Source organism: Ctenopharyngodon idella, chromosome 16 (assembly GCF_019924925.1).
Source record: "Ctenopharyngodon idella isolate HZGC_01 chromosome 16, HZGC01, whole genome shotgun sequence".
Taxonomy (NCBI): Eukaryota; Metazoa; Chordata; class Actinopteri; order Cypriniformes; family Xenocyprididae; genus Ctenopharyngodon; species Ctenopharyngodon idella.
In genome coordinates this window covers 5,106,245-5,120,920 of record NC_067235.1, presented here as the reverse complement: position 1 = coordinate 5,120,920, position 14,676 = coordinate 5,106,245, and the positions used below count along the sequence as shown (strand labels likewise).

The 14,676-nt window shown below is 37.4% G+C and overlaps 1 protein-coding gene across 1 annotated transcript in view; it reads right to left on the bottom strand.

Annotated features, from left to right (window-relative positions):
- Window positions 1-11,126: 11,126 nt before the first annotated feature.
- The window catches only part of macf1b (microtubule actin crosslinking factor 1b), a 33,626-nt gene continuing 30,076 nt past the window's right edge, over window positions 11,127-14,676 (bottom strand). Inside the window, exon 40 of the mRNA XM_051864247.1 lies at window positions 11,127-14,481. Coding sequence (XP_051720207.1) covers window positions 14,456-14,481 — 26 coding nt within the window. The 3' untranslated portion in view covers window positions 11,127-14,455. The remainder of the gene's footprint in view (window positions 14,482-14,676) is intronic.

Here is a 14,676-nt window from a genome sequence, read left to right as displayed (position 1 = left end):
TAAAATTGATAAAAGTGTGCAGGGAGGACCAACCTGCCACAACACAAATGTACTCCAAAGGGACTAAAAAGAGCCTGGGAAGATGCAACACTCCTAGTAGAGTGAGCTCTAATGCCCAGAAGTGAAGGAAGCTTCCACATCTCATAAGCCATGAAATCACGTCTCTCATCCAATGAGAAATCCTGTGCTTAGAGGAGACAAACCCTCTGCAGCCAGCCTCAAAGCACACAAATAACTGAGATGACTTGCACCACTGGCTAGAGCAGTCCACATATGCCTTTAAAGCCTGAACAGGGCAAAGGAAATGAAGCCTCTCCTCCTCTGCAGAGGCAAAGGGAGGAGGAGAGAAAGAATGAAGCATGACCACTTGAGAGCAGAATGATGTGGACAAAACTTAGGGACATAACCAGGTCTGGGTTGCAGAAACATCTTCACAAGACCCGGGGGAAACTCCATGCAAGGCCCACTCACAGAGAGAGCCAGAATCTGATCAGGAGCTGACTCCAAAGGTTCAAAAGGCAGTTCCAATAACCTCTCCAGAACAACCGACAAATCCCAGAATAGGACACTAATAGGACGCGCAGGCCTCAAGCGCCTAACTCTATGCATAAACGAAGAGACCAGACGGTGTCTACCCAAGGGGACCTTGTCTGACTCCTGAAGGGTGGTCGATAGCCACGATGTAAACCCTCAAGGTAGTCGCAGCCTCTCCAGCCATAAACTTATCCTGCAGGAATTCCAACACTGGGCAGTTGACTGGGTCCACTGCACGAGCCATGCACCAAGACTCAAAGACCTTCCACTTGGAAACATACAGCTGTCTTGTAGAAGAGAGTTGTAGCCATTAGCGATCACTCCTGATCGGCCGTACCTACAGCCTCCAAATCTCAGGTTGAGGATGCCAAATCCACATCTATCCCCAGAGGCATCGGATAAGACAGGAAGAACCACAGGGGGCACTGAGTCGAGTCTTGTGACGCGCAGAGGTCCACCTCCGCCTTGCTGGAATTTTCCTGGACAGGAAATCCGCTGCATAGTTCAAGGCACCTGGGACATGAACTGCTCTCAGTGAAAAGAACCTGTCTAGAGCCCACAGGAGAAGGCGGCGTGCACGCCTTTTCAGGGTGCGTGACCGTGAGCCCCCTGGCGGTTTATGTGGGACACCACTGCCATGTTGTCAGTCCTGACAATAACATGACAGCGTATCAGGGCCAGAAGGACGTGATCCGGAGCCAGAAAGATGGCTCGCAACTCTAAGTATTTTATGTGCCACAACAGAAGCTTGCCCCTTCCAAACACCGCAAACCGGTCTGCCCTTGAAGACTGCACCCCAACCAGTCAGGGAGCCATCCATCGTGATGACTTGACAATTTCTTACTACCGCAGTGGGGAATCACCAACAACCACCAGTGTTGCGGTGGTGGGGTCCGGGGGGTGGGGGAGTTAGACTTTCGGGGGTTGCATCATTTTGATGGACAGTGTTTCACTGTGACTGTAATTGGCACTGGTAAAAATGTGATTTATAACAAAAGACAAACGTGATGTGTATGACACAGAAAGTCGAATTCACTGTATCTATAGAAAATAGAAAAAAATCACAGACACGCAACGGCGTTTAATCATAATAATGATCAAATAATAAGCGCAAACACTTGTGTTCATTATCATATTAATAACTCCTCACTGTTTATACCGTTTTAGAGCGTATGTTCTGGCCGGCGCAAAATAAATTTGTTGCATGTATGAATTAGATTATGAAAAATGATGAAGATCATGCTTTTCCTTTAATGCATCCTTTCCGCAAGTTATTTTAATTACTTTAAAAAGGTATGTAAAGTTGTAATGTAAAGTTAATTTACATTTTATGTAAAAATGAAGAAATGACAAAAACAAAGAAATTATGCTAAAACAGAGCCAGAATGAGCCAATTGTCCGCCAGACTTTCTGTATGGCTGCCCGCAAGAAATGGTGGGAACAAAGCCAAAGTTACCGGAGGAAGGCCTGAGGTGTCCTCTGGCAATGAAGACTGGCCCATGAGGGCTAGTGAAGAGGTTTTCCCCCTTTGGGGTCTGGTGTAGGGACTGGAGCATCTGACATGAGGAGAAAGCCAGACGCGTCTCCCTTTGTGAGTAAAGCAGCTTAAGTGAAGAAGAGGTATAAAAAGAAGTGTCTCCATCCTTCAATACAGGAAGATGTTTCTGGTAACCTAACTTTATATCCCGAAACACACATGGTGGCAGGTATACCAGATTTATGCTCGGAGAGCATCTCAAGGGGGAACAGATACACTTTAGCGGTCCATTCCTCACTCCTGAGATAGAGGAAGCTCTCCGTTTCCTGACGCAAAGATCAGGAGTGACCCAGCGCCACCAAAGCAGAGTATTTATCTAGCTGCTTCAGGTCAACGTGCTTACGAGGGTGCTGGCGAGGCATGGGACAGCCACGAGCTCCCCAAACCGTGCGAGTGTCTGCGGTGTCTCCTCCTAGCAGAAACAATTGCAGCCATGTCGCAAAATGGGTTAAGACATGCTTTTTTGGGGCGGTAAATAATGGAGCAAATACCAGTGAATTGACTAACGCAAACGTTAGTAAAATGCGTTACGTGATTCATTTAAATACTCTCCTACCATAAATTTTCCGTCTGAAAGGGAAACTCCTACAAATGCATATGCAATAAGGTCAGCCGCAAAAACAACTCAGTCCACGCCTTTTCAGCCCTAATTTTGCACTGCGTGTCTTTAGTAAATCCCGACAGTAGTTTTTTAACCCCAAAAGAGGGTTTGCGCTGGCGCAAGCTGTTAGTAAATCTGGCCCTAAAGCACATGTAAAGTACTTGATTATAATTTTAACTGTAGTGTGTTATTTGATATTACATTTAAAGTTGATAAATGTACTAAATTCCAACTTCATCATTACAATTTAATTACATGATATACAAATACTATAGAAATTACATTATTTTAGTTTACCGCAAATGCAGTACACTTTAACCGTATTTCAAAGACAATAGAAGCAATTATGAAATTACATATAAAGATGTAATTAATTAGGTCAAAAAGTATTCTTAAATTCAGCTAATTGCATTTAAAATAAATTTAGACCATACATTATATTTGATTGCAATTAACATTCAATGAAGTGTCTGAAAACATTACATTAAGATCGCTCTAATATTCTTTTAAGTTTATAATCTCTATAATAATTACACTTTTCAATGCTAAAGTGTAATATTTTTTTTTTTCACAAGGGAACAGTACCTACTGCACCATCACTAATTAATTTTTTTATTTGGCATTTAATTTTTTTCTTAGTTCTCAGCATGTTAGTGATAGAAAAACTGCAGTATCCCAAAATTGTTCTAAATGTGAGTAAATATGTGATAATTTTTCTCAGTTTTGGAGAAATGCAGCTGCAATGCAATATGATTTTTATGTACAACAAAGGCCATTCCATTAAAATGACTAAGTTTTCCAGATGTATCAATGTGAACCCTTACTGGGAAGATTCTCTATGAGCATCTAAATATATGGTCAGGTACTTTACAGGATAGATCCCAGAATCATAAAACTTTAAAGAGTGTCAGAGAACTGACTTGGGACTTGAGACTTCCAAATTTCAGTAAGGAAAACACATTTGGTATAACAGCAGTGAAACGTTACCTTGAAAATCAACATGTAATTTTACATGCAATTTCAAAATTCACTCCAAACAAAATATACATAAACCTCACGCTTTTTAAAATTGATGGCTTCCTAAAGCAATTTCACAGTATCAGTTTGTTGTTTTCATTACAATAATAAATGCAATAACTGTACAAATAAGAGCTCTTATGTCTTGTAAACAATATATTTTAATTTTTATAGTTATGTTGATTACTGTGGGTTAAAAGTAATGGTTTAAACTGGCTCTTGTCATCCCCCACCTGTTACTCAAGTCATGTGCCAAGGCTTTAAACACAGTTCAATTATTGTATGAAGCTGACTGTCAGTCGAGTATGACAATACTGGATTATACAATCTGCAAGCTTAATGAGATCCTGAAAGCCTTTATTGTCACACAGTGGGAACCTACACACATGGGAAGCACAACATTATTTAGAAGCTCTGAGAAACTACTGGCATTTGGAAATGAAAATGGCAAAGGGAAAAGAAAAGGCTTAGCTGTACTAAAGAGAATAAATGGTATATTATTAATTTGGAGGACAACATTTAATTGAGGAAAATTTATTAATGACTGATGACTGAAAACTCATCTCTTTCAACAGAGCAAGCTAACTATCCTTTTGCACTACTCTGGAATTGAAATTGGGTGGCAACACTACTTTTAATATTATTTCCTCTCTTTGCTTCTATTATATTCTCATATTTTTTGTCTTTGTTCTTGTATTGTTCTCATTTGTTGGATAAAAGTGTCTGCTGAATGAAACCATGTAAAAAAAAAAAAAAAAACTGTAAAAAAAAAATTATACAGTACCGATGTTTGGGGATATTTGTTTTTAATGATCCTACAAGTTCAATTAAAACATCATAATATGAGGAAAATATTTTATATTTTTAAATATTTTATTAAGCTTGGTTAAGATATTTATCTGACAAAAATATTTGGCAAAAAAAAGGCAAACTACAGCTGCAGGTTTTTCTATGGGAAAAAAAATCCATAGAAAAACAAAATGCTCACAGGAAAAAGCTTACATTGACCTCAACATAATCAATTTTTAATATTTTGTTGTTCTCTCTTGTTTTTGCATGTTCATAATTTCTTTGTATGACAGCCAGGCCAAAAATTATGTTGCACAATTTGGCACATTTCACTGTGTTATCACAAATAAAATAATTGACTCCAAGCACAACTACAAAATATGCTTAAAAAATTAACAAATAACACATTTTTAATAATATTTATAAAACGGTTAGTTCCTGTCCTTGATTCTGATTGGTCAGTAGCTGTGCTTTATTCACGATAAACTTCACCCAGCGGTTCTGTGTATCACTACACAACACCCTTAGCAACCACTCTTAGCAACGTAAACTGTATGTTCTCAATTGATATTGTTTATTGAAGCTTACTGTATCATGTAGAAGAGAATTGTGAGAAATTTTCCTTCAGGTCAGTCCTATGTTCATAATAAAACATCTGTTTAAATGTCCGATGTATTATCTTGTCCTTTTAACAGTTAAGGGGTTTTCCCGTGACTGACAGTGCTAGTCAAAGCATTTTTCAGTTGCGTCTTGTTCCGTGTTCACAACAATTCAGTTTTTTCAATGTAAAAGTCTTCGCTACTGACTGATACACTCATAAAGACAGTCTTTGCCGCCATCTAATGGCATAATAATGTAACTTCTGTTGCTGTTCACAGTCAGACTCACGGTCGGACTATTTTTTCTGGCGGAAGGAAGGCTTTAGTAAAAGTTTACTTCATGAAAGTTGCATTGATATATATTTTTGGCTTTAATATTTTATTGTGTGGTAACCATATTATAAATGCAATAAGGTACTCGAGGCTAGTGCTGTATCGTGAATAAGTCACAGCTGAAGGGGTTACTTCTCGTTGTGCCTAACAACGCCCTTCAGCTGTGACTTATTCACGATACAGCACTAGCCTTGAGTAACTTATTGTTTACTTAAAGAGACCATGAAAATGTCAATTTTTCCTAGGCTGGACATCACTTTTGGCTACTATACATTTCAAGAAATAAATAATACTTTTAAAAACTGTTCACCCAAATGATAAGTTGAAGACTGCAGTCTTTACCTCAATAACATGCTGACCCGAACATTTAAATTCAACAAATTTGTAGATTTGTCTGAATGATTTTCAAGTAACTGAATAAAAATAATGACATAAATTGACACATTGTTCTGTAACATTTTACAATAAGGTTCATTAGTTAACTACATTAGTTAACATGAACTAATAATGAACTGCACTTACACAGCATTTATTAATCTTTGTTAATGTTAATTTCAACGTTTACTAATACATTATTAAAATCTTGTTAACATTAGTTAATGCACTGTGAACTAACATGAACAAACAATGAACAACTGTGTTTTATTAACTAAAGTTAATGAAGATTAGTAAATACAGTAACAAATGTATTGCTCATGGTTAGTTCATGTTAGTTAATACATGAACTAATGTTAATAAATGAACCTTATTGGTTCATCTACAAAGCATCTGGTAATTTAATGTGCCACAGAAATCTGCTAAGAGCTTTTCTACAACAGTAAATAACTTGTGCAAAACATGTCACATCAATGCAGACTTATATGAAGGATGAAATATTGTCATCATTTCTGTCATTGTGTACTCACCTGTTATTTTAATTGCTGTATTCATCAATGTATAAGACAGTGAGAGTCAATGCTGTGGATGAAGGGCTGTGCTGAACTGCTGCTATCGGACAGACCTTGGTCTGAGTGAGACGAGGAGTAAAGCAGGTCACGCAGAAGGGAGGGTGTTACACGCTTGATTTCAAGAGGCAGGGCTGAGCGCTTTTTGTTCAACACAGATTCCACAATGACAAAAAGAACATTTGCTTGAAGAAATGGTTCACTCAGTATGGAAATCCTGTCATTTACTCACCTTCATGTCCTTCCAAACCTATATGACTTTCTGGGGGTCCTAAGCAAAACTTTGTAAGAGGGCCCCTGTCAATGCATTCATAAAAACCCCAAAATGACCCCTTAATCTATTCTTTCAGAGCAGTTCTACTGTCAACAAACAACAGTGAGTTGAAACGGTCAATAATACCATAAAAGATAAAAATAGGACAAATACAATAGAAAAAAGATACAAATGAAATTTAAACAATTTAGCTTACTCCTAATAATAGCATACTATACAGAAATTGAATTAAGTAATCAAATGAAACTATATATATATAGTATAGTCTTCACTGTATGAATTAAATATACATTGATACTTATTAAAGTTACTAAAGTTATTCAGTGAAGAGCAGTGAATAATTCTCTTGTTTTCTTTTGTTGTTTGATGAACATTAAATGACACAGACAGCAGCAGCTTTATTAGGCTGCTGTCACTTTAAGATCAAATACACAGATCTAATATACTGACAAGCATTCGATTACTTTCCCAACTGTTTATCTTCACTTAAGACATAAACGACTGTGTTTAATTGAAAACTCGCCAAGACGGGCATTTTGACATATTTATGTGTGTGTTTGTCCATTTAAGCGCACACCCAAAGCTCAAAGTAACCTATACCTGTCCGTGTTTCGCTCCATCTTGGATCGCGCGCAGAGAAATCAGTCTGGGGAACAGACTCTCTTTCTCAGCTCAATACATTTTCATCCTCTTTTAATATCCTCTACTGTATATCAAGTCATCTGAAGGCATCTTCTGGAGCTGAAAAACCCTGCATCATGTGTTAATTGGCAGTTTTTGAATCTGAACACGATCACAAATGAGATCTGAGAACTTTGGCAAAGGAAAAGGTTTTCAGTGAGCAAAACTTTCTTTACAGAAAGCTATTGTATGACATAGGAAGACTTGAAACTTAGGCCGTTTCCACCTGGTATTAAGATGCATTTTGGTCGATTGGATCACAATGCTAAATACAGGTGTAAACAGGGTTTAAAATGTTTTGAGCTTGTCCACTTTTCGACCACATCCAGAGGTAGTTTAAAAAAGCAGTTGACCCGATTGCTTTCGTAGTGTAAATGCTCATGTGGTTGAATGCATTGCAAACAGCCGCAAAAGACCATCTACTCTCCTCCTACTGACCTTAATGCGTAAACATTACTGGAAGTGCGCTAGCCAGATGGGATTTAAACTGAAGTCAGCTGAAGACCCAAGTTTGGTTTGAAGACGAAAAATGGAAAAATGTACCAAGCACAATGTTCTCTCACCATTCTGATTTCTAACACACACTCACAGCATTCAGCGTGGTCCTGCCAATATCAGAGCAGAAACAAAAGCTGCTGCTCTTCGTGGTTTTTCCAGCGCCTCCGGTCGCGTTCATATGTAAACTGCGTGAGCTTATTTCGTCCATTAGATTGAAAGATCTGAAAAAACCCATACATACATACATACATAGACCCTCCCCCCAAAGAAATCAGGACAGAAGTGGTTGAAAGTAGACAAAAGAGATGGATTAAAACACCAGATGTAAATGGGAATGTGTTTCCTTCATCTACTTGTGATCCGATCGAGCAAAACGCATCTTAATACCAGGTGGGCTGAGAATAGGTCATGTGATATCACTCTCCGTCATTCACCGCACTCTCCCAGCTAATTAGGTGCTGACCTATATATCAAATTCAAAAATACAGAAAAGGTCTGCACACTGACGAAGAGCCAAAGGAAGAGCCAAATTGTTTGTTATCTCCTGTGTGTAATGAATAAAGTGTTTTAGAGTGAAGACCTTTTCTGTATTTTCATTTTATATTTACCATGAAATCAAAATTGACAATTCTTATTTTTTATGGGATATTGCAGTATTGATTATAAATTATCCGTGCATATCATTTTAAATTCATGTGCCTCGTAATCTTTAATCAAAATAACTTCCCCTCCCTCTTGCAGCGACATCTCTTCTCTGATGACGAGGGCGGGGCAACCTGTCACTCACATGAGATCCACCAATAGCAAACCACAACCATCCAATCAATTCCTCATGGACAAAATCAAGTCCTGCTCTACAGTTTTTCTTGTTTGAGAAGCCGTTTCACTCGAATATACATCACAACAGGGAAGAAAAGACTATTGGAATTTCATGCAATGACTTCAAGGTATTTCTCTTTTCATAGTTTTATGCACTGCATGTTGATTTTCTGTAAATTATTTATTTGATACATAGAAAGTTTCTAGCTTCACCTCTCCCAAGAGTCCAGCTTCATGGTCACTTGTTAAGACTGGCTTCTCCAAGGCCTCACAGCAAGAGTTGTCAGCATTTTTTAATACCCTTGAATGGTATCAAGTGGAAATAAGTTGTAGCCCACAGTGTTTGGAGTTATGTAAGAACATGAAGAATGTTGAGGCTAGAGAAGATAATTTCAGAAGAAACTAAAACAGCCCGGTGTAAGAGAATTGGTGCATATTAAGCAACTTTGGACCGTAAATATTACATTGTCATTAAATACATTAAAATGTTTCACTTTAAATAATGTAATGAACTAGACAGAAACATTATCTGTCAAACAGACAGCAGCTCTTAATGGATTCAGTACAGATAAGGAAAACTTGCAACTCTCTGTCAACCCAGCTAACAAAAATATATTCTAAGCATGTTTTGCTAATGTTCCCATTAGGTTATATAAACATTAGTTCAGAATGTTCTCTGAACGTTTAAAACATCCAGTTTTTGTTGTTTTAAAAATGTTATGTGAATGTTAAGGGAACGTTCCATATTATCATTTAGCAAACATTATGGGAATGATTTAGAATGTTCAAAGAACATTCAAAAGTAGCAAGTTTAACATTTCAAAAAACATGAGGTGAATGTCCAACTAAAACGCTTCATGCAATGCATAAATAATTCTTTTGTGCTAATCTTTTGAGAGCATTATTAAATACCAGATAACTTTGAAATAATATTCTGTTAATGTTACTGGAAGAATGTTTGTTCATAACCTTGAGAGAATCTTGCTGGATAAACACATCTGAAACATGGCTTCATGTAGAATATTCTATTCAACCTTCTAATTTCACTTCATTTTCTTTTCTTTTTTTGTATTTAGAATTAAAGGGTTAGTTCACCAAAAAATGAAAATTTTGTCATTAATTACTCACCCTCATGTCGTTCCACACCCGTAAGACCTTCGTTCATCTTCGGAACACAAATTAAGATATTTTTGATAAAATCCAATGGCTCAGTGAGGCCCGCATTGACAGCAATGTCACAGAACCTCTCAAGATCCAGAAAGGTACTCAAAACATATTTAAAACAGTTCATGTGAGTACAGTGGTTCAACCTTAATATTATAAGGCGACAAGAATACTTTTTGTGCGCCAAAAAAAAAACACTGCTTCATGAAGCTTCGGAGCTTTATGAATCTTTAGTTTCGAATCAGTGATTCGGATCACGTATCAAACTACCAAACTGCTGAAATCACGTGACACGAAACAACTGATTCGAAACAAAAGATTCGTAAAGCTTCATGAAGCAGTGTTTTGAAATCGGCCATCACTATTGTCATGAAGGTGGCTCCCGCGCCTCCTCCTCCGCACCACCGGAGGGAGCCGTCACCTGAATATTGACTTTCCACCATTCGGACTACATTTCCCATCGGCCCTCATTCCTGGGACTGATTGCCACACTCACGCACACACACACACATTGCGAAGTCTTGATTTGCCCCAGTGATCATTTCTGAGCGTTTTTCTGTGGATTGTTATTCTGTTGCCATTTGGACTGTTTACCCTCTGTGATTCTCTGCCGCCTGCCCTGATCTCTGCCTGTTTACTGGACTGTGTTTGCTTGCCGCCTGCCTCGACCATTGCCTGCCCCTGTTCACATATTTGCCTCTGCCCTGTCTGCTTTTGTACTTACATATTGTTGAAAAGCTGTTTTTTTTTTTTTTTCTTTTTGGCGCACAAAAAGTATTCTCATCGCTTTATAATATTATTGTAGAACCACTGTAGTCACATGAACTGTTTTAAATATGTTTTGAGTATGTTGGGTGACATATGTTGAGTATGTTTGGTGACATTGCTGGCAATAGAGGCCTCAATGAGCCATTGGATTTCATCAAAAATATCTTAATTTTTAATTGTTTGGGTGAACTAACCCTTTAAGAGATAAATGTATCAATACCCTTCCTTAAAGGGATAGTTCACCCAACAATGAAAATAATCCCATGATTTACTCACTCTCAAGACATCCTAGGTGTATATGACTATCTTCTTTCAGACAAACAACCAGAGTTATATTAAAAAATATCCTGGCTCTTCCAAGCTTTATAATGGTAGTGAATGGCGATAGAGATTTTGAAGCCCAAAAAAGCACATCCATCCATCATAAATATAATCCATCACTCAGTACATAAATGTATAATTACACTGTAACAAGGACATCTTAAAATAAAATGTAACCAACTTTTCTTCGAGTGCTGCATTTTGCAAAAATGCACAAAACAGTTTATAGACCATTTTATACACAACATTCTATAAAACATTTTATTTGAACAGATTTGTAATCTCAAGAAATGTTATAATAGTGTCACTCCACAACTAGGCCCTAAACGTAATGCAGAGCTGAACACAAATTCTACAGTATGTAACCTTATTTTACAAGATCAGAAACGTACAGTAAATAAGCAATAATGCTACCATTATTTACAGGCTCAAAGATTTACAGTACAATAATAGCAGGTGCATAGCAGAAGAGGATCTCTTTCCAGTGTCCAAGAAATGGATTATATAAACCAGCATTTATAAGCTGAACATGAATAATCACAGAAATGAAATGGATTTTGAGTGTCAAATGGATTTTGCATAGATAGTCAATAACCACCAGACATGATTATTTCTTGCCAGGCTAGACATGACAATAAAACACAATCATTTACAGTCTTTGACGACATAAAGTAGCAATGCTTAAAAGTATAAATAACACTGACCACCTCTATCTGCAAATATATGTTCCTTTTTTGACCATATAACTTTTATTTCCACATGTTTTGAGATTAATGCCTTCATTTGATGATTCCCAGATGGGACAGAGTACAACAGCTAAAGCGAAGTACACCTGCCAAGAAATAACTCAAATGCCGTAATCCTCAACCCTCAAAACCCATTTCAACTCTCCTAAATTAAGAGAACCGAACTGCATATGCACAAAATTAAAACACACACATATTTGATATGTAATTTGAATCAAATGCTACATCCATAACACTTGGTACAATGATATAAGAATTCAACCCACGACATTCACAAATAGGTTTAAGGCAAAAAATGAATACAGCAGACTTTGCCCTGAGCAGGACACAATAGAAAAGCAGGTCATATGTGGTTTTGTTTGGCTCAAATAAAAGTCAAAAATAAGCCGCCACTGATAAAGGAGCATTTGTGGTGGGGTATTATGTCAGCTAATCTCATTGAGACCTACACTTTCATATCCTCAAAGGAAGTTATTACAACTGGTGGCATGATTGTTCAAAATAAAAGGGAAGAACAAAACAAATACTCTATATATACTGGAAATACACTAATATACATTTTACAGACATTGGGACGTGAAATATGTGGTAAACACAATTAAATGCTAAAGAACATTCCTAAAAAGACTCAAAGCTCACAATAGAAACAATCAAGTATTTAAAGACCTCATGAAATGACTCAGTGAGTGCATATAAAAAAAATGTTGCATTCAAGTCAGGTTGGAATGATTGTATTTACACCACCAAGTCATAATTATCAGTATTAAGCTAGAACTTTATGAGTTGGTGATGTGTTAAGGCTTGAATACACCACCTGACTTTTAAAATCTGAGCAGATTTTAAAACACTAGGCATCATTTATGCCAACTTTGTAAATGGTTACAAATTAAAACTAGGTACTGTATCATACACTAATTGACTGAGGATCACTACTAGGGATGTCACGGTGAGGACATTTTCACACCGGTATATAAACTTGCGATTACACCGGGGGAGGTGGGGTTATTGTTTTTGAACGTCTGCTCACTTTCACTTTTGAATTCGCAATCGCGCATACTCTGCATAAAGGCTTATAATTTGCGGACATCAATGAGCCGCTAACAATATGTGTAGTATTAAAATCGCTTTTGAATGCGTGCTCGCTTTTCATTTTCGTTTTCGATAGGCGTACTCTGTGTATAGGGAGCGTCGGTATTGAAGGCATATTTTACAAGATAAGATATGTCAATGACGCTCAGGATCTGTTGCGCACCAAATCCTCCACCATCATCTTGTCAGTCATCTCTCCTTACTCTCGCGCTTAGGACTGCACATGCGCATTGGCTGGTCTAGCCTGAAAAATACGCTTTTTTAATGCTATTTGAGCATAAGAAACAACATTTATCGGACAGTTCATGTCAGATTCTGTTGCCGATTTGAAATATGTTATTTAATTGTGTGTTCGGCAAGCAGTATTTGAGATTTCAGGATTCTCACATTCATGTAGATAGGACTTGTATGTCTCGTATGAGCAAAATAGCTGCCGGGAGGCGTTGCAAATATGGCCGCCGAGTGAACAGACTTTCCTGGAAATTGACTTTATGGAGCAGAGCAGACGCTTTCAGTTTATAATTGTTGCGCCCATTGTCCAACTGAACTAAATGATTTTTATTTCTATTAAAAAGAAAAACGACAGGGCGGTGGGCAAATATTGTAATCGGGTGACGGGTGACAAATGAAAAGAATATGTGTTCTTAAACCAGCTCAAAATATCAGACATCTGATATCCTCCGCCTGGATGAAATCAAACCCTGAAGCTAAAAAAAAAAGAAAAATCAGAGTTTGTGCCCATCATACACAACGTGCTTTTCTGATTTTCAAAAATCTGGACAAAAGTTGTGTAGTGTATTTCAGCCCTTAATTAAAGAATCATGGGAGATTGTTTTTTTTTTCGATTATAATAAGAATATTGACTGTACAAATTTAGTTTAAACACATTTTGAGTAGCATTAATGAAGACCTTGCCAGGAGGACTTGCAGCAATAGTTTCTATTAAAACAGGAGATTCAGGCAGGACATATTGACGGGATCTTCGATTTACCCGATAGATTCATTCACCACTGTGAACCATAATTCATTAGGCCTACTTGTGATTGCTGATGGTGTCAGATGGTGTTAGAGGGGTATATGAGTATATTTCATGTGGTCTTTAAATTCATTCTCTAGACCCTTAAGTAGTCTAGCACTTGAAACCTGAGGATGTAATAGCCACAGTTACACAGAACAATAAAATGGACCCTAAAAAAAAAGCAGTGGTTATCATAAAGCCTAAACCATACAACAACTGACATCTGTTTGTTTTTGGTTTGTATTTTGCATCACTAACTGCAGGGTGTCTTTTATGTGAAACAAATAAAAAGGCAGTGGTTGTACTCTTGAGGATGCAGGGTAAGATTAAACATTTCCCCCAACAGCAAGCAACTACAGAAAATAAAGACCTCAGTGCATATATGTTGTGTAAAGCACTATATAAGCTATTGCTCTTAGAGACTACGGACATCGTGCTGTTCAAACCCATGCAAAACATTCTAGCGGTCTCTCATTACACTCAAAGCAGGGAGTCCGTTTTGTAAAAACAAAGTCTGTGAAGGTCAAATCAAGGCATGTTATGATAGAAAACTGACAGTGTAACACACCTCAGACCACTAGTGCAGAGGAGCTCATGTGATGAGCAAACTGTCTTGAACTGTTCACTGATCTGAGGCCAGCTGGGGCGGTTTTTCTGTCCATCCTGGGCTCCAGAAGAGTAAGGAACAGTCAGTTTGATCTCATAGTATGGGACAAGATGTGGTCATGTTGGCGGTCTTTCTGTTTCTTCTGCAAAAACATCACAAAATCATTCATAATGTATTAGAGAACAAAAAATAATAGAAAGGTTGCAGAATTTTACAAGTTAAAAATATAATTTAGACAGTAAAACTGTAATTCAATTACTTTTCCCTTTAAAAAGATAAGTAAGGGATAACTCTTAATTTTTCTGTAATTAGTTACTTCTGATGTAACTGCATTAAA